The sequence below is a fragment of the Oncorhynchus masou genome, chromosome 24, assembly GCF_036934945.1.
Source record: "Oncorhynchus masou masou isolate Uvic2021 chromosome 24, UVic_Omas_1.1, whole genome shotgun sequence".
Classification (NCBI taxonomy): Eukaryota; Metazoa; Chordata; class Actinopteri; order Salmoniformes; family Salmonidae; genus Oncorhynchus; species Oncorhynchus masou.
Genome location: NC_088235.1, coordinates 27,862,538 through 27,887,450, shown reverse-complemented (window position 1 = coordinate 27,887,450; position 24,913 = coordinate 27,862,538). Strand labels below are relative to the sequence as shown.

Genomic DNA, 24,913 nt, shown 5'->3' with positions numbered 1-24,913 from the left:
CCAGTAGAGACCATCCAAATCAACAGCTATAGCCAGTAGAGACCATCCAAATCAACAGCTATAGCCAGTAGAGACCATCCAAATCAACAGCTATAGCCAGTAGAGACCATCCAAATCAACAGCTATAGCTAGTAGAGACCATCCAAATCAATAGCTATAGCCAGTAGAGACCATCCACATCAACAGCTATAGCCAGTAGAGACCATCCAAATCAACAGCTATAGCCAGTAGAGACCATCCAAATCAACAGCTATAGCCAGTAGAGACCATCCAAATCAACAGCTATAGCCAGTAGAGACCATCCAAATCAACAGCTATAGCCAGTAGAGACCATCCAAATCAACAGCTATAGCCAGTAGAGACCATCCAAATCAATAGCTATAGCCAGTAGAGACCATCCACATCAACAGCTATAGCCAGTACATGTAGAGACCATCCAAATCAACAGCTATAGCCAGTAGAGACCATCCAAATCAACAGCTATAGCCAGTAGAGACCATCCAAATCAACAGCTATAGCCAGTAGAGACCATCCAAATCAACAGATATAGCCAGTAAAGACCATCCAAATCAACAGCTATAGCCAGTAGAGACCATCCAAACAACAGCTATAGCCAGTAGAGACCATCCAAATCAACAGCTAGAGCCAGTAGAGACCATCCAAATCAACAGCTATAGCCAGTAGAGACTATCCAAATCAACAGCTATAGCCAGTAGAGACCATCCAAATCAACAGCTATAGCCAGTAGAGACCATCCAAATCACAGCTATAGCCAGTAGAAACCATCCAAATCAACAGCTATAGCCAGTAGAGACCATCCAAATCAACAGATATAGCCAGTAGAGACCATCCACATCAACAGCTATAGCCAGTAGAGACCATCCAAATCAACAGCTATAGCCAGTAGAGACCATCCAAATCAACAGCTATAGCCAGTAGAGACCATCCAAATCAACAGCTATAGCCAGTAGACAGAAACTACTGCTATTATTCCACTACCAGAGGCAAATGCGTAGCTTTGGCAGAGACATTTAGTGACGGTTTAACGCCCTTATTTACATCACACTGATCAGCGCTATCAGTGCTATTTCCCATGTTGGTCACTTTACAGAACCTAACATCCTAAAAACAAGCATCCCTCAGCTAAGACAAATACAAAGATAAATGGCTCCTTTGTAAAATACTTTCAGTGATCTCTCTCCTCTAATCTCCTTTCCCTCAACCTCTCTCATACCCACCCTCCCTCTCTCACTTCTTTCCTCTTCCCGACTCCTTCCATCTCCTCTGTGTCCCCCCTATTCCTCTACCCAGTTCCACACTGTCTTACCTGTCCAGCACCCTCCCCCATTCCATTCCAACAGACTAAAGTACCCCCACCTGTATCTCCATCTTCCCACCTGTATCTCCATCTTCCCACATGTATCTCCATCTTCCCACATGTATCTCCATCTTCCCACATGTATCTCCATCTTCCCACCTGTATCTCCATCTTCCCACCTGTATCTCCATCTTCCCACCTGTATCTCCATCTTCCCACCTGTATCTCCATCTTCCCACATGTATCTCCATCTTCCCACCTGTATCTCCATCTTCCCACCTGTATCTCCATCTTCCCACCTGTATCTCCATCTTCCCACCTGTATCTCCATCTTCCCACATGTATCTCCATCTTCCCACCTGTATCTCCATCTTCCCACCTGTATCTCCATCTTCCCACCTGTATCTCCATCTTCCCACCTGTATCTCCATCTTCCCACCTGTATCTCCATCTTCCCTTTTCTCTCTCCAGCTGTCTGATCCTCAGTGGGAACAGATCAACAGATCTACTGTCTATGAATCTCTGTTCTCACCTCCCTAAAATACTTTTACAAGCCTCTCCCTCTTTTCCTTCCTTGACCTCTCTCTCTCTCTCAATTCAATTCAGTTCAAGGGGCTTTATTGGCATGGGAAACATAACATTGCAAAAGCAAGTGAAGTAGATTATATACAAAAGTGAAATAAACAATAAAAATGAGCAGTAAACATTACACTCACAGAAGTTCCAAAATAATAAAGACATTACAAATGTCATATTATGTATACGTATGTATATGCAGTGTTGTAACAATCTGCAAATGGTTAAAGTACAAAAGGGGAAATAAATAAACATAAATATGGGTTGTATTTACAATGGTGTTTGTCCTTCACTGGTCGCCTTTTTCTTGCGGCAACAGGTCAGAAATCTTGCTGCTCTGATGGCACACTATAGTATTTCACCCAGTAGATATGGGAGTTTATCAAAATCGGGTTTGTTTTTGAATTCTTTGTTGATCTGTGTAATCTGAGGGAAATAGGGAAATGGATTGGGGTGATCAGTTCTTGATTCCAGATATTGGGGAAGATGCCAGAGCTAAGGATGATGTTAAAGTGTTTTATTATAGCCAATTGGCATTTGTTGTCTGTATATGTTATCATTTCATTGAGGATACCATCAACACCACAGGCCTTTTTAGGTTGGAGTGTTTTTATTTTGTCCTGTAGTTCATTCAATGTAATTGGAGAATCCAGTGGGTTTTGGTAGTCTTTAATAGTTTACTTTGATCATGTATATGTTTTTTTCTGTTTGTTCTTTGTTATAGAGCCAAAAAGATTGGAGAAGTGATTTACCCATACATCTCCATTTTGGATAGATAATTATTTGTGTTGTTTGTTTAGTGGTTTCCAATTTTCCCAGAAGTGGTTAGAATCTATGGATTCTTCAATTACATTGAGCTGATTTCTGACGTGCTGCTCCTTCTTTTTCCGTAGTGTATTTCTGTATTGTTTTAGTGATTCACCAGCGTGAAGCCATAGACTCAGGTTTTCTGGGTCTCTATGTTTATGGTTGGACAGGTTTCTCAATTTCATTCTTAGGTTTTTGCATTCTTCATCAAACCATTTTTCAATGTTGTTCATTTTCATCAGTTTTCTGTTTGAAATGTTTAGATTAAATAGGGAAGCTGAGAGGTCAAATATACTGTTAACATTTTCTACTGCCAAATTTACACGTTGTTGGTTGTCTAGAAGGGATTGAATTTGTTGTTACCTATTTTTTGTTGGTAGGTCTCCACACTATATTCCTTCCATCTATAGCATTTCTTGATATTACTCAGTTCCTTTAGCTTTGATGCCTCATGATTGAGGATTGCTCAGGTGAAGTAGACTGTGATTTTGCTGTGGTCTGATGAGTGTCAGTGGGCTGACTGTGAACGCTCTGAGAGACTCTGGGTTGAGGTCAGTGATAAAGTAGTCTACAGTACTACTGCTAAGAGATGAGCTATACCTACCATAGGGGTCCCCTCGAAGCTTACCATTGACTATGTACATACCCAGCGTGCGACAGAGCTGCAGGAGTTGTGACCTGTATTTGTTGGTTATGTTGTCATAGTTGTGCCTAGGGGGGCATATGGGGGAGGGAATGCTGTCACCTGCAGGCAGGTGTTTGTCCCCCTGTGTGCTGAGGGTGTCAGGTTCTTGTCCGGTTCTGGCATTTAGGTCGTTACAGACTAGTACATGTCCCTGGGCCTGGAAATGATTGATTTCCCCCTCCAGGATGGAGAAGCGGTCTTCATTAAAGTATGGGGATTCTAGTGGGGGGATATAGGTGGCACACAGGAGGACATTTTTCTCTGTTAAGATAATTTCCTTTTGAATTTCTTGCCAAAGTAAAATGTTCCTGTTTTGATTAATTTAATGGAGTGAGTTTGGTCTGCTCTATACCAAATTAGCATACCTCCTGAGTCCCTTCCCGTTTCAGACCTGGTAATTTGGTGGATGGGACTACCAGCTCTCTGTAACCTAGAGGGCAACCAGTGGGTCCGTCTCCTCTATACTATGTTTCTTGTAGGATGACAATGCCTGTATTTCCGATTTCTTTGATGAAGTCCAGGTTCCCGCTCTTTAGGCCAAAGGCAGATGACCTCAGGCCTGGGATATTCCAGGATGATATAGTGAAGGCTTTGTGTTCCATAAAGTGTCCAATATTGTTGGTCATGTGGTTTGGCATCAGACCAGTAAGTGTGAGCAGAGCCTGCTGAGCATTTGGTACATGCCATTGGCTTGGGCTAGTGTAAGAGTGGGGCTTGGGACTGTTTGCCTGCTCACGGACTGGGTGTATGTGTGACTTCCATGTTGAGGCCCTCTTTGCGGGGGTGGAGTGCATGGGGTGTGCAGGAGGGGAATACAGTAGGTCTGATCTTACAGGGCCTAAATGGGATGTGGGCATAGTTGACTTGGGGGGTGTTGACTGGTTGGGGTGGGGATGTGGCTGGTGGTGTACTGGTCTGGATGTAGGTCTTCTCGGCGTCGGTCCTCTGTGTAGGTCGTTGGGGGGTGTCTATTGATCGGTTGCTCCTGTGTAAAGTGTTGGGGCTGCGTTTGAGAGCGAAGGTGGGCACTGCTGCCTTGTATAGGTGGACCTGGTCATAAAGGCTGTTCAAGTCCAGGGTGGACTGGTGGGCCAGGAAAATATAGGGTTTTGAGGCACAGTCACAGGAAATACTTGTGTTTACCTGCTGTATGGTAGCAGGGTGGAAGACTTTTCATGGTAGCAGGGTGGAGATAACCACTTGTGCATTGGGGAAGTTAGAAGAAGCTTTTTCAATCACTCCCTTGAGTGCTGTGGCCAGCACATCCTTTTGTGCTGTTTTTGTGTCTTATCATTCTTCACATGGGGCTTTGACACCTCTCACTTGACATGTCAGTGCTAATTGTTGTATCAAGCTTGGAAGCATTAATTTAGCATTCAGTCCTTATAAAGCAATGTCATGTATTTCTCTCCCTCTCTCTCCCTCCCTCTCTCTCCTCCTCCCTCCCCCTCTCTCCCTCTGTTTGGGGAGTGTGTGTAAATGTAAACAGGCCAATACTCCCACTAACATACCAGCACTTCTCAGGAAGAGAGATTAGAAGGACATAAAGAAACGAGGGAGGTTGTACATGTCAGGCAGAGGAGGGAGCCACAACAAACAGGACACATCTAGCTAGTAGATTTGACCAAGGACCTTCTCCCCCATTTGCGCAGTTTGGCTTGTCCTTACAGTGTCCCCATGGCTTGTCATTACAGTGTCCCCTTGGCTTGTCCTTACAGTGTCCCCTTGGCTTGTGATTACAGTGTCCCCTTGGACATAAAGGACATAAAGAAACGAGGGAGGTTGTACATGTCAGGCAGAGGAGGGAGGCACAACAAACAGGACACATCTAGCTAGTAGATTTGACCAAGGACCTTCTCCCCCGTTTGCGCAGTTTGGCTTGTCCTTACAGTGTCCCCTTGGCTTGTCCTTACAGTGTCCCCTTGGCTTGTCCTTACAGTGTCCCCTTAGCTTGTCCTTACAGTGTCCCCTTTGCTTGTCATTACAGTGTCCCCTTGGCTTGTCATTACAGTGTCCCCTTGGTTTGTCATTACAGTGTCCCCTTGGCTTGTCCTTACAGTGTCCCCTTGGCTTGTCCTTACAGTCTCCCCTTGGCTTGTCATTACAGTGTCCTCTTGGCTTGTCATTACAGTGTCAGCTTGGCTTGTCCTTACAGTGTCCCCTTGGCTTGTCATTACAGTGTGCACTCGGCTTGTCATTACAGTGTCCCATTGGCTTGTCATTACAGTGTCCCCTTGGCTTGAACTTACAGTGTCCCCTTGGCTTGTCCTAACAGTGTCCCATTGGCTTGTCCTGACAGTGTCCCCTTGGCTTGTCCTTACAGTGTCCCCTTGGCTTGTCATTACAGTGTCCCCTTGGCTTGTCATTACAGTGTCCCCATGGCTTGTCATTACAGTGTCCCCTTGGCTTGTCCTTACAGTGTCCCCATGGCTTGTCATTACAGTGTCCTCTTGGCTTGTCCTTACAGTGTCTCCTTGGCTTGACCTTACAGTGTCCCCTTGACTTGTCATTACAGTGTTCCCTTGGCTTGTCCATACAGTGTCCCCTTGGCTTGTCATTACAGTGTCCCCTTGGCTTGTCATTACAGTGTCCTCTTGTCTTGTCATTAGAGTGTCCCCTTGGCTTGGCTTGTCATTAGAGTGTCCCCTTGGCTTGTCATTACAGTGTCCCCTTGGCTTGTCATTACAGTGTTCCCTTGGCTTGTCTGTACAGTGTCCCCTTGGCTTGTCATTACAGTGTCCCCTTGGCTTGTCATTACAGTGTCCTCTTGTCTTGTCATTACAGTGTCTCCTTGTCTTGTCATTACAGTGTCCCCTTGGCTTGTCATTACAGTGTGCCCTCGGATTGTCATTACAGTGTCCCATTGGCTTGTCATTACAGTGTCCCCTTGGCTTGAACTTACAGTGTCCCCTTGGCTTGTCCTAACAGTGTCCCATTGGCTTGTCCTAACAGTGTCCCCTTGGCTTGTCCTTACAGTGTCCCCTTGGCTTGTCATTACAGTGTCCCCTTGGCTTGTCATTACAGTGTCCACATGGCTTGTCATTACAGTGTCCCCTTGGCTTGTCCTTACAGTGTCCCCATGGCTTGTGATTACAGTGTCCTCTTGGCTTGTCCTTACAGTGTCCCCTTGGCTTGACCTTACAGTGTCCCCTTGACTTGTCATTACAGTGTTCCCTTGGCTTGTCCGTACAGTGTCCCCTTAGCTTGTCATTACAGTGTCCCCTTGGCTTGTCATTACAGTGTCCTCTTGTCTTGTCATTACAGTGTCCCCTTGGCTTGTCATTAGAGTGTCCCCTTGGCTTGTCATTACAGTGTCCCCTTGGCTTGTCATTACAGTGTTCCCTTGGCTTGTCTATACAGTGTCCCCTTGGCTTGTCATTAGAGTGTCCCCTTGGCTTGTCATTACAGTGTCCCCTTGGCTTGTCATTACAGTGTTCCCTTGGCTTGTCTGTACAGTGTCCCCTTGGCTTGTCATTACAGTGTCCCCTTGGCTTGTCATTACAGTGTCCTCTTGTCTTGTCATTACAGTGTCCCCTTGTCTTGTCATTACAGTGTCCCCTTGGCTTGTCATTACAGTGTCCCCTTGGCTTGTCATTACAGTGTCCCCTTAGCTTGTCATTACAGTGTTCCCTTGGCTTGTCCGTACAGTGTCCCCTTGGCTTGTCATTACAGTGTCCTCTTGTCTTGTCATTACAGTGTCCCCTTGTCTTGTCATTACAGTGTCCCCTTGGCTTGTCATTACAGTGTCCCCTTGGCTTGTCATTACAGTGTCCTCTTGTCTTGTCATTACAGTGTCCCCTTGGCTTGTCATTAGAGTGTCCCCTTGGCTTGTCATTACAGTGTCCTCTTGTCTTGTCATTACAGTGTCCCTTTGGCTTGTCATTAGAGTGTCCTCTTGTCTTGTCATTACAGTGTTCCCTTGGCTTGGCTTGTCATTAGAGTGTCCTCTTGTCTTGTCATTACAGTGTCCCCTTGGTTTGTCATTACAGTGTCCCCTTGGCTTGTCATTACAGTGTTCCCTTGGCTTGTCTGTACAGTGTCCCCTTGGCTTGTCATTACAGTGTCCCCTTGGCTTGTCATTACAGTGTCCCCTTGTCTTGTCATTACAGTGTCCCCTTGGCTTGTCATTACAGTGTGCCCTCGGCTTGTCATTACAGTGTCCCATTGGCTTGTCATTACAGTGTCCCCTTGGCTTGAACTTACAGTGTCCCCTTGGCTTGTCCTAACAGTGTCCCATTGGCTTGTCATAACAGTGTCCCCTTGGCTTGTCCTTACAGTGTCCCCTTGGCTTGTCATTACAGTGTCCCCTTGGCTTGTCATTACAGTGTCCTCTTGTCTTGTCATTACAGTGTCCCCTTGTCTTGTCATTACAGTGTCCCCTTGGCTTGTCATTACAGTGTCCCCTTGGCTTGTCATTACAGTGTCCCCTTGGCTTGTCATTACAGTGTCCTCTTGTCTTGTATTACAGTGTCCCCTTGTCTTGTCATTACAGTGTCCCCTTGGCTTGTCATTACAGTGTCCCCTTGGCTTGTCATTACAGTGTTCCCTTGGCTTGTCTGTACAGTGTCCCCTTGGCTTGTCATTACAGTGTCCCCTTGGCTTGTCATTACAGTGTCCTCTTGTCTTGTCATTACAGTGTCCTCTTGTCTTGTCATTACAGTGTCCCCTTGGCTTGTCATTACAGTGTCCCCTTGGCTTGTCATTACAGTGTCCCCTTAGCTTGTCATTACAGTGTTCCCTTGGCTTGTCCGTACAGTGTCCCCTTGGCTTGTCATTACAGTGTCCTCTTGTCTTGTCATTACAGTGTCCCCTTGTCTTGTCATTACAGTGTCCCCTTGGCTTGTCATTACAGTGTCCCCTTGGCTTGTCATTACAGTGTCCTCTTGTCTTGTCATTACAGTGTCCCCTTGGCTTGTCATTAGAGTGTCCCCTTGGCTTGTCATTACAGTGTCCTCTTGTCTTGTCATTACAGTGTCCCTTTGGCTTGTCATTAGAGTGTCCTCTTGTCTTGTCATTACAGTGTTCCCTTGGCTTGGCTTGTCATTAGAGTGTCCTCTTGTCTTGTCATTACAGTGTCCCCTTGGTTTGTCATTACAGTGTCCCCTTGGCTTGTCATTACAGTGTTCCCTTGGCTTGTCTGTACAGTGTCCCCTTGGCTTGTCATTACAGTGTCCCCTTGGCTTGTCATTACAGTGTCCCCTTGTCTTGTCATTACAGTGTCCCCTTGGCTTGTCATTACAGTGTGCCCTCGGCTTGTCATTACAGTGTCCCATTGGCTTGTCATTACAGTGTCCCCTTGGCTTGAACTTACAGTGTCCCCTTGGCTTGTCCTAACAGTGTCCCATTGGCTTGTCATAACAGTGTCCCCTTGGCTTGTCCTTACAGTGTCCCCTTGGCTTGTCATTACAGTGTCCCCTTGGCTTGTCATTACAGTGTCCTCTTGTCTTGTCATTACAGTGTCCCCTTGTCTTGTCATTACAGTGTCCCCTTGGCTTGTCATTACAGTGTCCCCTTGGCTTGTCATTACAGTGTCCCCTTGGCTTGTCATTACAGTGTCCTCTTGTCTTGTATTACAGTGTCCCCTTGTCTTGTCATTACAGTGTCCCCTTGGCTTGTCATTACAGTGTCCCCTTGACTTGTCATTACAGTGTCCTCTTGTCTTGTCATTACAGTGTCCCCTTGGCTTGTCATTAGAGTGTCCCCTTGGCTTGTCATTACAGTGTCCCCTTGGCTTGTCATTACAGTGTCCTCTTGTCTTGTCATTAGAGTGTCCCCTTGGCTTGGCTTGTCATTAGAGTGTCCCCTTGGCTTGTCATTACAGTGTCCCCTTGGCTTGTCATTACAGTGTTCCCTTGGCTTGTCTGTACAGTGTCCCCTTGGCTTGTCATTACAGTGTCCCCTTGGCTTGTCATTACAGTGTCCTCTTGTCTTGTCATTACAGTGTCCCCTTGTCTTGTCATTACAGTGTCCCCTTGGCTTGTCATTACAGTGTGCCCTCGGCTTGTCATTACAGTGTCCCATTGGCTTGTCATTACAGTGTCCCCTTGGCTTGAACTTAGTGTCCCCTTGGCTTGTCCTAACAGTGTCCCATTGGCTTGTCCTAACAGTGTCCCCTTAGCTTGTCCTTACAGTGTCCCCTTGGCTTGTCATTACAGTGTCCCCTTGGCTTGTCATTACAGTGTCCCCATGGCTTGTCATTACAGTGTCCCCTTGGCTTGTCCTTACAGTGTCCCCATGGCTTGTCATTACAGTGTCCCCTTGGCTTGTCCTTACAGTGTCCCCTTGGCTTGACCTTACAGTGTCCCCTTGACTTGTCATTACAGTGTTCCCTTGGCTTGTCCGTACAGTGTCCCCTTAGCTTGTCATTACAGTGTCCCCTTGGCTTGTCATTACAGTGTCCTCTTGTCTTGTCATTACAGTGTCCCCTTGGCTTGTCATTAGAGTGTCCCCTTGGCTTGTCATTACAGTGTCCCCTTGGCTTGTCCTTACAGTGTTCCCTTGGCTTGTCTGTACAGTGTCCCCTTGGCTTGTCATTACAGTGTCCCCTTGGCTTGTCATTACAGTGTCCTCTTGTCTTGTCATTACAGTGTCCCCTTGTCTTGTCATTAGAGTGTCCCCTTGGCTTGTCATTACAGTGTCCCCTTGGCTTGTCATTACAGTGTTCTCTTGGCTTGTCTGTACAGTGTCCCCTTGGCTTGTCATTACAGTGTCCCCTTGGCTTGTCATTACAGTGTCCTCTTGTCTTGTCATTACAGTGTCCAATTGTCTTGTCATTACAGTGTCCCCTTGGCTTGTCATTACAGTGTCCCCTTGGCTTGTCATTACAGTGTCCCCTTAGCTTGTCATTACAGTGTTCCCTTGGCTTGTCCGTACAGTGTCCCCTTGGCTTGTCATTACAGTGTCCCCTTGGCTTGTCATTACAGTGTCCTCTTGTCTTGTCATTACAGTGTCCCCTTGTCTTGTCATTACAGTGTCCCCTTGGCTTGTCATTACAGTGTCCCCTTGGCTTGTCATTACAGTGTCCTCTTGTCTTGTCATTACAGTGTCCCCTTGGCTTGTCATTAGAGTGTCCCCTTGGCTTGTCATTACAGTGTCCTCTTGTCTTGTCATTACAGTGTCCCTTTGGCTTGTCATTAGAGTGTCCTCTTGTCTTGTCATTACAGTGTCCCCTTGGCTTGGCTTGTCATTAGAGTGTCCTCTTGTCTTGTCATTACAGTGTCCCCTTGGTTTGTCATTACAGTGTCCCCTTGGCTTGTCATTACAGTGTTCCCTTGGCTTGTCTGTACAGTGTCCCCTTGGCTTGTCATTACAGTGTCCCCTTGGCTTGTCATTACAGTGTCCCCTTAGCTTGTCATTACAGTGTTCCCTTGGCTTGTCCGTACAGTGTCCCCTTGGCTTGTCATTACAGTGTCCCCTTGGCTTGTCATTACAGTGTCCTCTTGTCTTGTCATTACAGTGTCCCCTTGTCTTGTCATTACAGTGTCCCCTTGGCTTGTCATTACAGTGTCCCCTTGGCTTGTCATTACAGTGTCCTCTTGTCTTGTCATTACAGTGTCCCCTTGGCTTGTCATTAGAGTGTCCCCTTGGCTTGTCATTACAGTGTCCTCTTGTCTTGTCATTACAGTGTCCCTTTGGCTTGTCATTAGAGTGTCCTCTTGTCTTGTCATTACAGTGTCCCCTTGGCTTGGCTTGTCATTAGAGTGTCCTCTTGTCTTGTCATTACAGTGTCCCCTTGGTTTGTCATTACAGTGTCCCCTTGGCTTGTCATTACAGTGTTCCCTTGGCTTGTCTGTACAGTGTCCCCTTGTCTTGTCATTACAGTGTCCCCTTGGCTTGTCATTACAGTGTGCCCTCGGCTTGTCATTACAGTGTCCCATTGGCTTGTCATTACAGTGTCCCCTTGGCTTGAACTTACAGTGTCCCCTTGGCTTGTCCTAACAGTGTCCCATTGGCTTGTCCTAACAGTGTCCCCTTGGCTTGTCCTTACAGTGTCCCCTTGGCTTGTCATTACAGTGTCCCCTTGGCTTGTCATTACAGTGTCCCCATGGCTTGTCATTACAGTGTCCCCTTGGCTTGTCATTACAGTGTCCTCTTGTCTTGTCATTACAGTGTCCCCTTGGCTTGTCATTACAGTGTCCCCTTGGCTTGTCATTACAGTGTCCCCTTGGCTTGTCATTACAGTGTCCTCTTGTCTTGTCATTACAGTGTCCCCTTGGCTTGTCATTAGAGTGTCCCCTTGGCTTGTCATTACAGTGTCCTCTTGTCTTGTCATTACAGTGTCCCTTTGGCTTGTCATTAGAGTGTCCTCTTGTCTTGTCATTACAGTGTTCCCTTGGCTTGGCTTGTCATTAGAGTGTCCTCTTGTCTTGTCATTACAGTGTCCCCTTGGTTTGTCATTACAGTGTCCCCTTGGCTTGTCATTACAGTGTTCCCTTGGCTTGTCTGTACAGTGTCCCCTTGGCTTGTCATTACAGTGTCCCCTTGGCTTGTCATTACAGTGTCCCCTTGTCTTGTCATTACAGTGTCCCCTTGGCTTGTCATTACAGTGTGCCCTCGGCTTGTCATTACAGTGTCCCATTGGCTTGTCATTACAGTGTCCCCTTGGCTTGAACTTACAGTGTCCCCTTGGCTTGTCCTAACAGTGTCCCATTGGCTTGTCATAACAGTGTCCCCTTGGCTTGTCCTTACAGTGTCCCCTTGGCTTGTCATTACAGTGTCCCCTTGGCTTGTCATTACAGTGTCCTCTTGTCTTGTCATTACAGTGTCCCCTTGTCTTGTCATTACAGTGTCCCCTTGGCTTGTCATTACAGTGTCCCCTTGGCTTGTCATTACAGTGTCCCCTTGGCTTGTCATTACAGTGTCCTCTTGTCTTGTATTACAGTGTCCCCTTGTCTTGTCATTACAGTGTCCCCTTGGCTTGTCATTACAGTGTCCCCTTGGCTTGTCATTACAGTGTTCCCTTGGCTTGTCTGTACAGTGTCCCCTTGGCTTGTCATTACAGTGTCCCCTTGGCTTGTCATTACAGTGTCCTCTTGTCTTGTCATTACAGTGTCCTCTTGTCTTGTCATTACAGTGTCCCCTTGGCTTGTCATTACAGTGTCCCCTTGGCTTGTCATTACAGTGTCCCCTTAGCTTGTCATTACAGTGTTCCCTTGGCTTGTCCGTACAGTGTCCCCTTGGCTTGTCATTACAGTGTCCTCTTGTCTTGTCATTACAGTGTCCCCTTGTCTTGTCATTACAGTGTCCCCTTGGCTTGTCATTACAGTGTCCCCTTGGCTTGTCATTACAGTGTCCTCTTGTCTTGTCATTACAGTGTCCCCTTGGCTTGTCATTAGAGTGTCCCCTTGGCTTGTCATTACAGTGTCCTCTTGTCTTGTCATTACAGTGTCCCTTTGGCTTGTCATTAGAGTGTCCTCTTGTCTTGTCATTACAGTGTTCCCTTGGCTTGGCTTGTCATTAGAGTGTCCTCTTGTCTTGTCATTACAGTGTCCCCTTGGTTTGTCATTACAGTGTCCCCTTGGCTTGTCATTACAGTGTTCCCTTGGCTTGTCTGTACAGTGTCCCCTTGGCTTGTCATTACAGTGTCCCCTTGGCTTGTCATTACAGTGTCCCCTTGTCTTGTCATTACAGTGTCCCCTTGGCTTGTCATTACAGTGTGCCCTCGGCTTGTCATTACAGTGTCCCATTGGTTTGTCATTACAGTGTCCCCTTGGCTTGAACTTACAGTGTCCCCTTGGCTTGTCCTAACAGTGTCCCATTGGCTTGTCATAACAGTGTCCCCTTGGCTTGTCCTTACAGTGTCCCCTTGGCTTGTCATTACAGTGTCCCCTTGGCTTGTCATTACAGTGTCCTCTTGTCTTGTCATTACAGTGTCCCCTTGTCTTGTCATTACAGTGTCCCCTTGGCTTGTCATTACAGTGTCCCCTTGGCTTGTCATTACAGTGTCCCCTTGGCTTGTCATTACAGTGTCCTCTTGTCTTGTATTACAGTGTCCCCTTGTCTTGTCATTACAGTGTCCCCTTGGCTTGTCATTACAGTGTCCCCTTGACTTGTCATTACAGTGTCCTCTTGTCTTGTCATTACAGTGTCCCCTTGGCTTGTCATTAGAGTGTCCCCTTGGCTTGTCATTACAGTGTCCCCTTGGCTTGTCATTACAGTGTCCTCTTGTCTTGTCATTAGAGTGTCCCCTTGGCTTGGCTTGTCATTAGAGTGTCCCCTTGGCTTGTCATTACAGTGTCCCCTTGGCTTGTCATTACAGTGTTCCCTTGGCTTGTCTGTACAGTGTCCCCTTGGCTTGTCATTACAGTGTCCCCTTGGCTTGTCATTACAGTGTCCTCTTGTCTTGTCATTACAGTGTCCCCTTGTCTTGTCATTACAGTGTCCCCTTGGCTTGTCATTACAGTGTGCCCTCGGCTTGTCATTACAGTGTCCCATTGGCTTGTCATTACAGTGTCCCCTTGGCTTGAACTTAGTGTCCCCTTGGCTTGTCCTAACAGTGTCCCATTGGCTTGTCCTAACAGTGTCCCCTTAGCTTGTCCTTACAGTGTCCCCTTGGCTTGTCATTACAGTGTCCCCTTGGCTTGTCATTACAGTGTCCCCATGGCTTGTCATTACAGTGTCCCCTTGGCTTGTCCTTACAGTGTCCCCATGGCTTGTCATTACAGTGTCCCCTTGGCTTGTCCTTACAGTGTCCCCTTGGCTTGACCTTACAGTGTCCCCTTGACTTGTCATTACAGTGTTCCCTTGGCTTGTCCGTACAGTGTCCCCTTAGCTTGTCATTACAGTGTCCCCTTGGCTTGTCATTACAGTGTCCTCTTGTCTTGTCATTACAGTGTCCCCTTGGCTTGTCATTAGAGTGTCCCCTTGGCTTGTCATTACAGTGTCCCCTTGGCTTGTCCTTACAGTGTTCCCTTGGCTTGTCTGTACAGTGTCCCCTTGGCTTGTCATTACAGTGTCCCCTTGGCTTGTCATTACAGTGTCCTCTTGTCTTGTCATTACAGTGTCCCCTTGTCTTGTCATTAGAGTGTCCCCTTGGCTTGTCATTACAGTGTCCCCTTGGCTTGTCATTACAGTGTTCTCTTGGCTTGTCTGTACAGTGTCCCCTTGGCTTGTCATTACAGTGTCCCCTTGGCTTGTCATTACAGTGTCCTCTTGTCTTGTCATTACAGTGTCCAATTGTCTTGTCATTACAGTGTCCCCTTGGCTTGTCATTACAGTGTCCCCTTGGCTTGTCATTACAGTGTCCCCTTAGCTTGTCATTACAGTGTTCCCTTGGCTTGTCCGTACAGTGTCCCCTTGGCTTGTCATTACAGTGTCCCCTTGGCTTGTCATTACAGTGTCCTCTTGTCTTGTCATTACAGTGTCCCCTTGTCTTGTCATTACAGTGTCCCCTTGGCTTGTCATTACAGTGTCCCCTTGGCTTGTCATTACAGTGTCCTCTTGTCTTGTCATTACAGTGTCCCCTTGGCTTGTCATTAGAGTGTCCCCTTGGCTTGTCATTACAGTGTCCTCTTGTCTTGTCATTACAGTGTCCCTTTGGCTTGTCATTAGAGTGTCCTCTTGTCTTGTCATTACAGTGTCCCCTTGGCTTGGCTTGTCATTAGAGTGTCCTCTTGTCTTGTCATTACAGTGTCCCCTTGGTTTGTCATTACAGTGTCCCCTTGGCTTGTCATTACAGTGTTCCCTTGGCTTGTCTGTACAGTGTCCCCTTGGCTTGTCATTACAGTGTCCCCTTGGCTTGTCATTACAGTGTCCCCTTAGCTTGTCATTACAGTGTTCCCTTGGCTTGTCCGTACAGTGTCCCCTTGGCTTGTCATTACAGTGTCCCCTTGGCTTGTCATTACAGTGTCCTCTTGTCTTGTCATTACAGTGTCCCCTTGTCTTGTCATTACAGTGTCCCCTTGGCTTGTCATTACAGTGTCCCCTTGGCTTGTCATTACAGTGTCCTCTTGTCTTGTCATTACAGTGTCCCCTTGGCTTGTCATTAGAGTGTCCCCTTGGCTTGTCATTACAGTGTCCTCTTGTCTTGTCATTACAGTGTCCCTTTGGCTTGTCATTAGAGTGTCCTCTTGTCTTGTCATTACAGTGTCCCCTTGGCTTGGCTTGTCATTAGAGTGTCCTCTTGTCTTGTCATTACAGTGTCCCCTTGGTTTGTCATTACAGTGTCCCCTTGGCTTGTCATTACAGTGTTCCCTTGGCTTGTCTGTACAGTGTCCCCTTGTCTTGTCATTACAGTGTCCCCTTGGCTTGTCATTACAGTGTGCCCTCGGCTTGTCATTACAGTGTCCCATTGGCTTGTCATTACAGTGTCCCCTTGGCTTGAACTTACAGTGTCCCCTTGGCTTGTCCTAACAGTGTCCCATTGGCTTGTCCTAACAGTGTCCCCTTGGCTTGTCCTTACAGTGTCCCCTTGGCTTGTCATTACAGTGTCCCCTTGGCTTGTCATTACAGTGTCCCCATGGCTTGTCATTACAGTGTCCCCTTGGCTTGTCATTACAGTGTCCTCTTGTCTTGTCATTACAGTGTCCCCTTGGCTTGTCATTAGAGTGTCCCCTTGGCTTGTCATTACAGTGTCCCCTTGGCTTGTCATTACAGTGTTCCCTTGGCTTGTCTGTACAGTGTCCCCTTGGCTTGTCATTACAGTGTCCCCTTGGCTTGTCATTACAGTGTCCTCTTGTCTTGTCATTACAGTGTCCCCTTGTATAGTCATTACAGTGTCCCCTTGGCTTGTCATTAGAGTGTCCCCTTGGCTTGTCATTACAGTGTCCCCTTAGCTTGTCATTACAGTGTTCCCTTGGCTTGTCCGTACAGTGTCCCCTTGGCTTGTCATTACAGTGTCCCCTTGGCTTGTCATTACAGTGTCCTCTTGTCTTGTCATTACAGTTTCCCCTTGTCTTGTCATTACAGTGTCCCCTTGGCTTGTCATTACAGTGTCCCCTTGGCTTGTCATTACAGTGTCCTCTTGTCTTGTCATTACAGTGTCCCCTTGGCTTGTCATTAGAGTGTCCCCTTGGCTTGTCATTACAGTGTCCTCTTGTCTTGTCATTACAGTGTCCCCTTGGCTTGTCATTAGAGTGTCCTCTTGTCTTGCCATTACAGTGTCCCCTTGGCTTGGCTTGTCCTTACAGTGTCCCCTTGGCTTGACCTTACAGTGTCCCCTTGACTTGTCATTACAGTGTTCCCTTGGCTTGTCCGTACAGTGTCCCCTTGGCTTGTCATTACAGTGTCCCCTTGGCTTGTCATTACAGTGTCCTCTTGTCTTGTCATTAGAGTGTCCCCTTGGCTTGGCTTGTCATTAGAGTGTCCCCTTGGCTTGTCATTACAGTGTCCCCTTGGCTTGTCATTACAGTGTTCCCTTGGCTTGTCTGTACAGTGTCCCCTTGGCTTGTCATTACAGTGTCCCCTTGGCTTGTCATTACAGTGTCCTCTTGTCTTGTCATTACAGTGTCCCCTTGTCTTGTCATTACAGTGTCCCCTTGGCTTGTCATTACAGTGTGCCCTCGGCTTGTCATTACAGTGTCCCATTGGCTTGTCATTACAGTGTCCCCTTGGCTTGAACTTACAGTGTCCCCTTGGCTTGTCCTAACAGTGTCCCATTGGCTTGTCCTAACAGTGTCCCCTTAGCTTGTCCTTACAGTGTCCCCTTGGCTTGTCATTACAGTGTCCCCTTGGCTTGTCATTACAGTGTCCCCATGGCTTGTCATTACAGTGTCCCCTTGGCTTGTCCTTACAGTGTCCCCATGGCTTGTCATTACAGTGTCCTCTTGGCTTGTCCTTACAGTGTCCCCTTGGCTTGACCTTACAGTGTCCCCTTGACTTGTCATTACAGTGTTCCCTTGGCTTGTCCGTACAGTGTCCCCTTAGCTTGTCATTACAGTGTCCCCTTGGCTTGTCATTACAGTGTCCTCTTGTCTTGTCATTACAGTGTCCCCTTGGCTTGTCATTAGAGTGTCCCCTTGGCTTGTCATTACAGTGTCCCCTTGGCTTGTCATTACAGTGTTCCCTTGGCTTGTCTGTACAGTGTCCCCTTGGCTTGTCATTACAGTGTCCCCTTGGCTTGTCATTACAGTGTCCTCTTGTCTTGTCATTACAGTGTCCCCTTGTCTTGTCATTACAGTGTCCCCTTGGCTTGTCATTACAGTGTCCCCTTGGCTTGTCATTACAGTGTCCCCTTAGCTTGTCATTACAGTGTTCCCTTGGCTTGTCCGTACAGTGTCCCCTTGTCTTGTCATTACAGTGTCCCCTTGGCTTGTCATTACAGTGTCCCCTTGGCTTGTCATTACAGTGTCCTCTTGTCTTGTCATTACAGTGTCCCCTTGGCTTGTCATTAGAGTGTCCTCTTGTCTTGCCATTACAGTGTCCCCTTGGCTTGGCTTGTCCTTACAGTGTCCCCTTGGCTTGACCTTACAGTGTCCCCTTGACTTGTCATTACAGTGTTCCCTTGGCTTGTCCGTACAGTGTCCCCTTGGCTTGTCATTACAGTGTCCCCTTGGCTTGTCATTACAGTGTCCTCTTGTCTTGTCATTAGAGTGTCCCCTTGGCTTGGCTTGTCATTAGAGTGTCCCCTTGGCTTGTCATTACAGTGTCCCCTTGGCTTGTCATTACAGTGTTCCCTTGGCTTGTCTGTACAGTGTCCCCTTGGCTTGTCATTACAGTGTCCCCTTGGCTTGTCATTACAGTGTCCTCTTGTCTTGTCATTACAGTGTCCCCTTGTCTTGTCATTACAGTGTCCCCTTGGCTTGTCATTACAGTGTGCCCTCGGCTTGTCATTACAGTGTCCCATTGGCTTGTCATTACAGTGTCCCCTTGGCTTGAACTTACAGTGTCCCCTTGGCTTGTCCTAACAGTGTCCCATTGGCTTGTCCTAACAGTGTCCCCTTAGCTTGTCCTTACAGTGTCCCCTTGGCTTGTCATTACAGTGTCCCCTTGGCTTGTCATTACAGTGTCCCCATGGCTTGTCATTACAGTGTCCCCTTGGCTTGTCCTTACAGTGTCCCCATGGCTTGTCATTACAGTGTCCTCTTGGCTTGTCCTTACAGTGTCCCCTTGGCTTGACCTTACAGTGTCCCCTTGACTTGTCATTACAGTGTTCCCTTGGCTTGTCCGTACAGTGTCCCCTTAGCTTGTCATTACAGTGTCCCCTTGGCTTGTCATTACAGTGTCCTCTTGTCTTGTCATTACAGTGTCCCCTTGGCTTGTCATTAGAGTGTCCCCTTGGCTTGTCATTACAGTGTCCCCTTGGCTTGTCATTACAGTGTTCCCTTGGCTTGTCTGTACAGTGTCCCCTTGGCTTGTCATTACAGTGTCCCCTTGGCTTGTCATTACAGTGTCCTCTTGTCTTGTCATTACAGTGTCCCCTTGTCTTGTCATTACAGTGTCCCCTTGGCTTGTCATTACAGTGTCCCCTTGGCTTGTCATTACAGTGTCCCCTTAGCTTGTCATTACAGTGTTCCCTTGGCTTGTCCGTACAGTGTCCCCTTGTCTTGTCATTACAGTGTCCCCTTGGCTTGTCATTACAGTGTCCCCTTGGCTTGTCATTACAGTGTCCTCTTGTCTTGTCATTACAGTGTCCCCTTGGCTTGTCATTAGAGTGTCCCCTTGGCTTGTCATTACAGTGTCCTCTTGTCTTGTCATTACAGTGTCCCTTTGGCTTGTCATTAGAGTGTCCTCTTGTCTTGTCATTACAGTGTCCCCTTGGCTTGGCTTGTCATTAGAGTGTCCTCTTGTCTTGTCATTACAGTGTCCCCTTGGTTTGTCATTACAGTGTCCCCTTGGCTTGTCATTACAGTGTTCCCTTGGCTTGTCTGTACAGTGTCCCCTTGGCTTGTCATTACAGTGTCCCCTTGGCTTGTCATTACAGTGTCATCTTGTCTTGTCATTACAGTGTCCCCTTGTCTTGTCATTACAGTGTCCCCTTGGCTTGTCATTACAGTGTGCCCTCGGCTTGTCATTACAGTGTCCCATTGGCTTGTCATTACAGTGTCCCCTTGGCTTGAACTTACAGTGTCCCCTTGGCTTGTCCTAACAGTGTCCCATTGGCTTGTCCTAACAGTGTCCCCTTGGCTTGTCCTTACAGTGTCCCCTTGGCTTGTCATTACAGTGTCCCCTTGGCTTGTCATTACAGTGTCCCCATGGCTTGTCATTCCAGTGTCTCCTTGGCTTGTCATTACAGTGTCCTCTTGTCTTGTCATTACAGTGTCCCCTTGGCTTGTCATTAGAGTGTCCCCTTGGCTTGTCATTACAGTGTCCCCTTGGCTTGTCATTACAGTGTTCCCTTGGCTTGTCTGTACAGTGTCCCCTTGGCTTGTCATTACAGTGTCCCCTTGGCTTGTCATTACAGTGTCCTCTTGTCTTGTCATTACAGTGTCCCCTTGTCTTGTCATTACAGCGTCCCCTTGGCTTGTCATTAGAGTGTCCCCTTGGCTTGTCATTACAGTGTCCCCTTAGCTTGTCTGTACAGTGTCCCCTTGGCTTGTCATTACAGTGTCCCCTTGGCTTGTCATTACAGTGTCCTCTTGTCTTGTCATTACAGTGTCCCCTTGTCTTGTCATTACAGTGTCCCCTTGGCTTGTCATTAGAGTGTCCCCTTGGCTTGTCATTACAGTGTCCCCTTAGCTTGTCATTACAGTGTTCCCTTGGCTTGTCCGTACAGTGTCCCCTTGGCTTGTCATTACAGTGTCCCCTTGGCTTGTCATTACAGTGTCCTCTTGTCTTGTCATTACAGTGTCCCCTTGGATTGTCATTACAGTGTCCCCTTGGCTTGTCATTACAGTGTCCTCTTGTCTTGTCATTACAGTGTCCCCTTGGCTTGTCATTAGAGTGTCCCCTTGGCTTGTCATTACAGTGTCCTCTTGTCTTGTCATTACAGTGTCCCCTTGGCTTGTCATTAGAGTGTCCTCTTGTCTTGCCATTACAGTGTCCACTTGGCTTGGCCTTACAGTGTCCCCTTGGCTTGACCTTACAGTGTCCCCTTGACTTGTCATTACAGTGTCCCCTTGGCTTGTCATTAGAGTGTCCCCTTGGCTTGTCATTACAGTGTCCCCTTAGCTTGTCTGTACAGTGTCCCCTTGGCTTGTCATTACAGTGTCCCCTTGGCTTGTCATTACAGTGTCCTCTTGTCTTGTCATTACAGTGTCCCCTTGTCTTGTCATTACAGTGTCCCCTTGGCTTGTCATTACAGTGTGCCCTCGGCTTGTCATTACAGTGTCCCATTGGCTTGTCATTACAGTGTCCCCTTGGCTTGAACTTACAGTGTCCCCTTGGCTTGTCCTAACAGTGTCCCATTGGCTTGTCCTAACAGTGTCCCCTTGGCTTGTCCTTACAGTGTCCCCTTGGCTTGTCATTACAGTGTCCCCTTGGCTTGTCATTACAGTGTCCCCATGGCTTGTCATTACAGTGTCTCCTTGGCTTGTCATTACAGTGTCCTCTTGTCTTGTCATTACAGTGTCCCCTTGGCTTGTCATTAGAGTGTCCCCTTGGCTTGTCATTACAGTGTCCCCTTGGCTTGTCATTACAGTGTTCCCTTGGCTTGTCTGTACAGTGTCCCCTTGGCTTGTCATTACAGTGTCCCCTTGGCTTGTCATTACAGTGTCCTCTTGTCTTGTCATTACAGTGTCCCCTTGTCTTGTCATTACAGCGTCCCCTTGGCTTGTCATTAGAGTGTCCCCTTGGCTTGTCATTACAGTGTCCCCTTAGCTTGTCTGTACAGTGTCCCCTTGGCTTGTCATTACAGTGTCCCCTTGGCTTGTCATTACAGTGTCCTCTTGTCTTGTCATTACAGTGTCCCCTTGTCTTGTCATTACAGTGTCCCCTTGGCTTGTCATTAGAGTGTCCCCTTGGCTTGTCATTACAGTGTCCCCTTAGCTTGTCATTACAGTGTTCCCTTGGCTTGTCCGTACAGTGTCCCCTTGGCTTGTCATTACAGTGTCCCCTTGGCTTGTCATTACAGTGTCCTCTTGTCTTGTCATTACAGTGTCCCCTTGGATTGTCATTACAGTGTCCCCTTGGCTTGTCATTACAGTGTCCTCTTGTCTTGTCATTACAGTGTCCCCTTGGCTTGTCATTAGAGTGTCCCCTTGGCTTGTCATTACAGTGTCCTCTTGTCTTGTCATTACAGTGTCCCCTTGGCTTGTCATTAGAGTGTCCTCTTGTCTTGCCATTACAGTGTCCACTTGGCTTGGCTTGTCCTTACAGTGTCCCCTTGGCTTGACCTTACAGTGTCCCCTTGACTTGTCATTACAGTGTCCCCTTGGCTTGTCATTAGAGTGTCCCCTTGGCTTGTCATTACAGTGTCCCCTTAGCTTGTCTGTACAGTGTCCCCTTGGCTTGTCATTACAGTGTCCCCTTGGCTTGTCATTACAGTGTCCTCTTGTCTTGTCATTACAGTGTCCCCTTGTCTTGTCATTACAGTGTCCCCTTGGCTTGTCATTAGAGTGTCCCCTTGGCTTGTCATTACAGTGTCCCCTTAGCTTGTCATTACAGTGTTCCCTTGGCTTGTCCGTACAGTGTCCCCTTGGCTTGTCATTACAGTGTCCCCTTGGCTTGTCATTACAGTGTCCTCTTGTCTTGTCATTACAGTGTCCCCTTGGATTGTCATTACAGTGTCCCCTTGGCTTGTCATTACAGTGTCCTCTTGTCTTGTCATTACAGTGTCCCCTTGGCTTGTCATTAGAGTGTCCCCTTGGCTTGTCATTACAGTGTCCTCTTGTCTTGTCATTACAGTGTCCCCTTGGCTTGTCATTAGAGTGTCCTCTTGTCTTGCCATTACAGTGTCCACTTGGCTTGGCTTGTCCTTACAGTGTCCCCTTGGCTTGACCTTACAGTGTCCCCTTGACTTGTCATTACAGTGTTCCCTTGGCTTGTCCGTACAGTGTCCCCTTGGCTTGTCATTACAGTGTCCTCTTGTCTTGTCATTAGAGTGTCCCCTTGGCTTGGCTTGTCATTAGAGTGTCCCCTTGGCTTGTCATTACAGTGTCCCCTTGGCTTGTCATTACAGTGTTCCCTTGGCTTGTCTGTACAGTGTCCCCTTGGCTTGTCATTACAGTGTCCCCTTGGCTTGTCATTACAGTGTCCTCTTGTCTTGTCATTACAGTGTCCCCTTGTCTTGTCATTACAGTGTCCCCTTGGCTTGTCATTACAGTGTGCCCTCGGCTTGTCATTACAGTGTCCCCTTGGCTTGTCCTAACAGTGTCCCATTGGCTTGTCCTAACAGTGTCCCATTAGCTTGTCCTTACAGTGTCCCCTTGGCTTGTCATTACAGTGTCCCCTTGGCTTGTCATTACAGTGTCCCCATGGCTTGTCATTACAGTGTCCCCTTGGCTTGTCCTTACAGTGTCCCCATGGCTTGTCATTACAGTGTCCTCTTGGCTTGTCCTTACAGTGTCCCCTTGGCTTGACCTTACAGTGTCCTCTTGGCTTGTCCTTACAGTGTCCCCTTGGCTTGACCTTACAGTGTCCCCTTGACTTGTCATTACAGTGTTCCCTTGGCTTGTCCATACAGTGTCCCCTTAGCTTGTCATTACAGTGTCCCCTTGGCTTGTCATTACGGTGTCCTCTTGTCTTGTCATTACAGTGTCCCCTTGGCTTGTCATTATAGTGTCCCCTTGGCTTGTCATTACAGTGTCCCCTTGGCTTGTCATTACAGTGTTCCCTTGATTTGTCTGTACAGTGTCCCCTTGGCTTGTCATTACAGTGTCCCCTTGGCTTGTCATTACAGTGTCCCCTTGGCTTGTCATTACAGTGTCCCCTTGGCTTGTCATTAGTGTCCCCTTAGCTTGTCATTACAGTGTTCCCTTGGCTTGTCCGTACAGTGTCCCCTTGGCTTGTCATTAGAGTGTCCCCTTGGCTTGTCATTACAGTGTCCCCTTGGCTTGTCATTACAGTGTTCCCTTGGCTTGTCTGTACAGTGTCCCCTTGGCTTGTCATTACAGTGTCCCCTTGGCTTGTCATTACAGTGTCCTCTTGTCTTGTCATTACAGTGTCCCCTTGTATAGTCATTACAGTGTCCCCTTGGCTTGTCATTAGAGTGTCCCCTTGGCTTGTCATTACAGTGTCCCCTTAGCTTGTCATTACAGTGTTCCCTTGGCTTGTCCGTACAGTGTCCCCTTGGCTTGTCATTACAGTGTCCCCTTGGCTTGTCATTACAGTGTCCTCTTGTCTTGTCATTACAGTTTCCCCTTGTCTTGTCATTACAGTGTCCCCTTGGCTTGTCATTACAGTGTCCCCTTGGCTTGTCATTACAGTGTCCTCTTGTCTTGTCATTACAGTGTCCCCTTGGCTTGTCATTAGAGTGTCCCCTTGGCTTGTCATTACAGTGTCCTCTTGTCTTGTCATTACAGTGTCCCCTTGGCTTGTCATTAGAGTGTCCTCTTGTCTTGCCATTACAGTGTCCCCTTGGCTTGGCTTGTCCTTACAGTGTCCCCTTGGCTTGACCTTACAGTGTCCCCTTGACTTGTCATTACAGTGTTCCCTTGGCTTGTCCGTACAGTGTCCCCTTGGCTTGTCATTACAGTGTCCCCTTGGCTTGTCATTACAGTGTCCTCTTGTCTTGTCATTAGAGTGTCCCCTTGGCTTGGCTTGTCATTAGAGTGTCCCCTTGGCTTGTCATTACAGTGTCCCCTTGGCTTGTCATTACAGTGTTCCATTGGCTTGTCTGTACAGTGTCCCCTTGGCTTGTCATTACAGTGTCCCCTTGGCTTGTCATTACAGTGTCCTCTTGTCTTGTCATTACAGTGTCCCCTTGTCTTGTCATTACAGTGTCCCCTTGGCTTGTCATTACAGTGTGCCCTCGGCTTGTCATTACAGTGTCCCATTGGCTTGTCATTACAGTGTCCCCTTGGCTTGAACTTACAGTGTCCCCTTGGCTTGTCCTAACAGTGTCCCATTGGCTTGTCCTAACAGTGTCCCCTTAGCTTGTCCTTACAGTGTCCCCTTGGCTTGTCATTACAGTGTCCCCTTGGCTTGTCATTACAGTGTCCCCATGGCTTGTCATTACAGTGTCCCCTTGGCTTGTCCTTACAGTGTCCCCATGGCTTGTCATTACAGTGTCCTCTTGGCTTGTCCTTACAGTGTCCCCTTGGCTTGACCTTACAGTGTCCCCTTGACTTGTCATTACAGTGTTCCCTTGGCTTGTCCGTACAGTGTCCCCTTAGCTTGTCATTACAGTGTCCCCTTGGCTTGTCATTACAGTGTCCCCTTGGCTTGTCATTACAGTGTCCCCTTGGCTTGTCATTACAGTGTTCCCTTGGCTTGTCTGTACAGTGTCCCCTTGGCTTGTCATTACAGTGTCCCCTTGGCTTGTCATTACAGTGTCCTCTTGTCTTGTCATTACAGTGTCCCCTTGTCTTGTCATTACAGTGTCCCCTTGGCTTGTCATTACAGTGTCCCCTTGGCTTGTCATTACAGTGTCCCCTTAGCTTGTCATTACAGTGTTCCCTTGGCTTGTCCGTACAGTGTCCCCTTGTCTTGTCATTACAGTGTCCCCTTGGCTTGTCATTACAGTGTCCCATTGGCTTGTCATTACAGTGTCC

The 24,913-nt window shown here is 47.6% G+C and overlaps 1 protein-coding gene across 6 annotated transcripts in view; it reads right to left on the bottom strand.

Moving 5' to 3' along the window:
• LOC135511980 (inactive rhomboid protein 1-like) overlaps window positions 1-24,913 on the bottom strand; it is a 114,849-nt gene that overhangs the window by 13,650 nt on the left and 76,286 nt on the right. The window contains exon 1 of one of the 6 annotated variants that reach the window (XM_064933529.1): window positions 1,738-1,833. The exons of 3 other annotated variants lie outside the window; for them this stretch is intronic. In XM_064933529.1, the coding sequence (XP_064789601.1) occupies window positions 1,738-1,769 (32 nt within the window). In that variant the 5' untranslated portion in view covers window positions 1,770-1,833. 2 more of the 6 variants (XM_064933525.1, XM_064933528.1) reach the window with 2 other exon arrangements.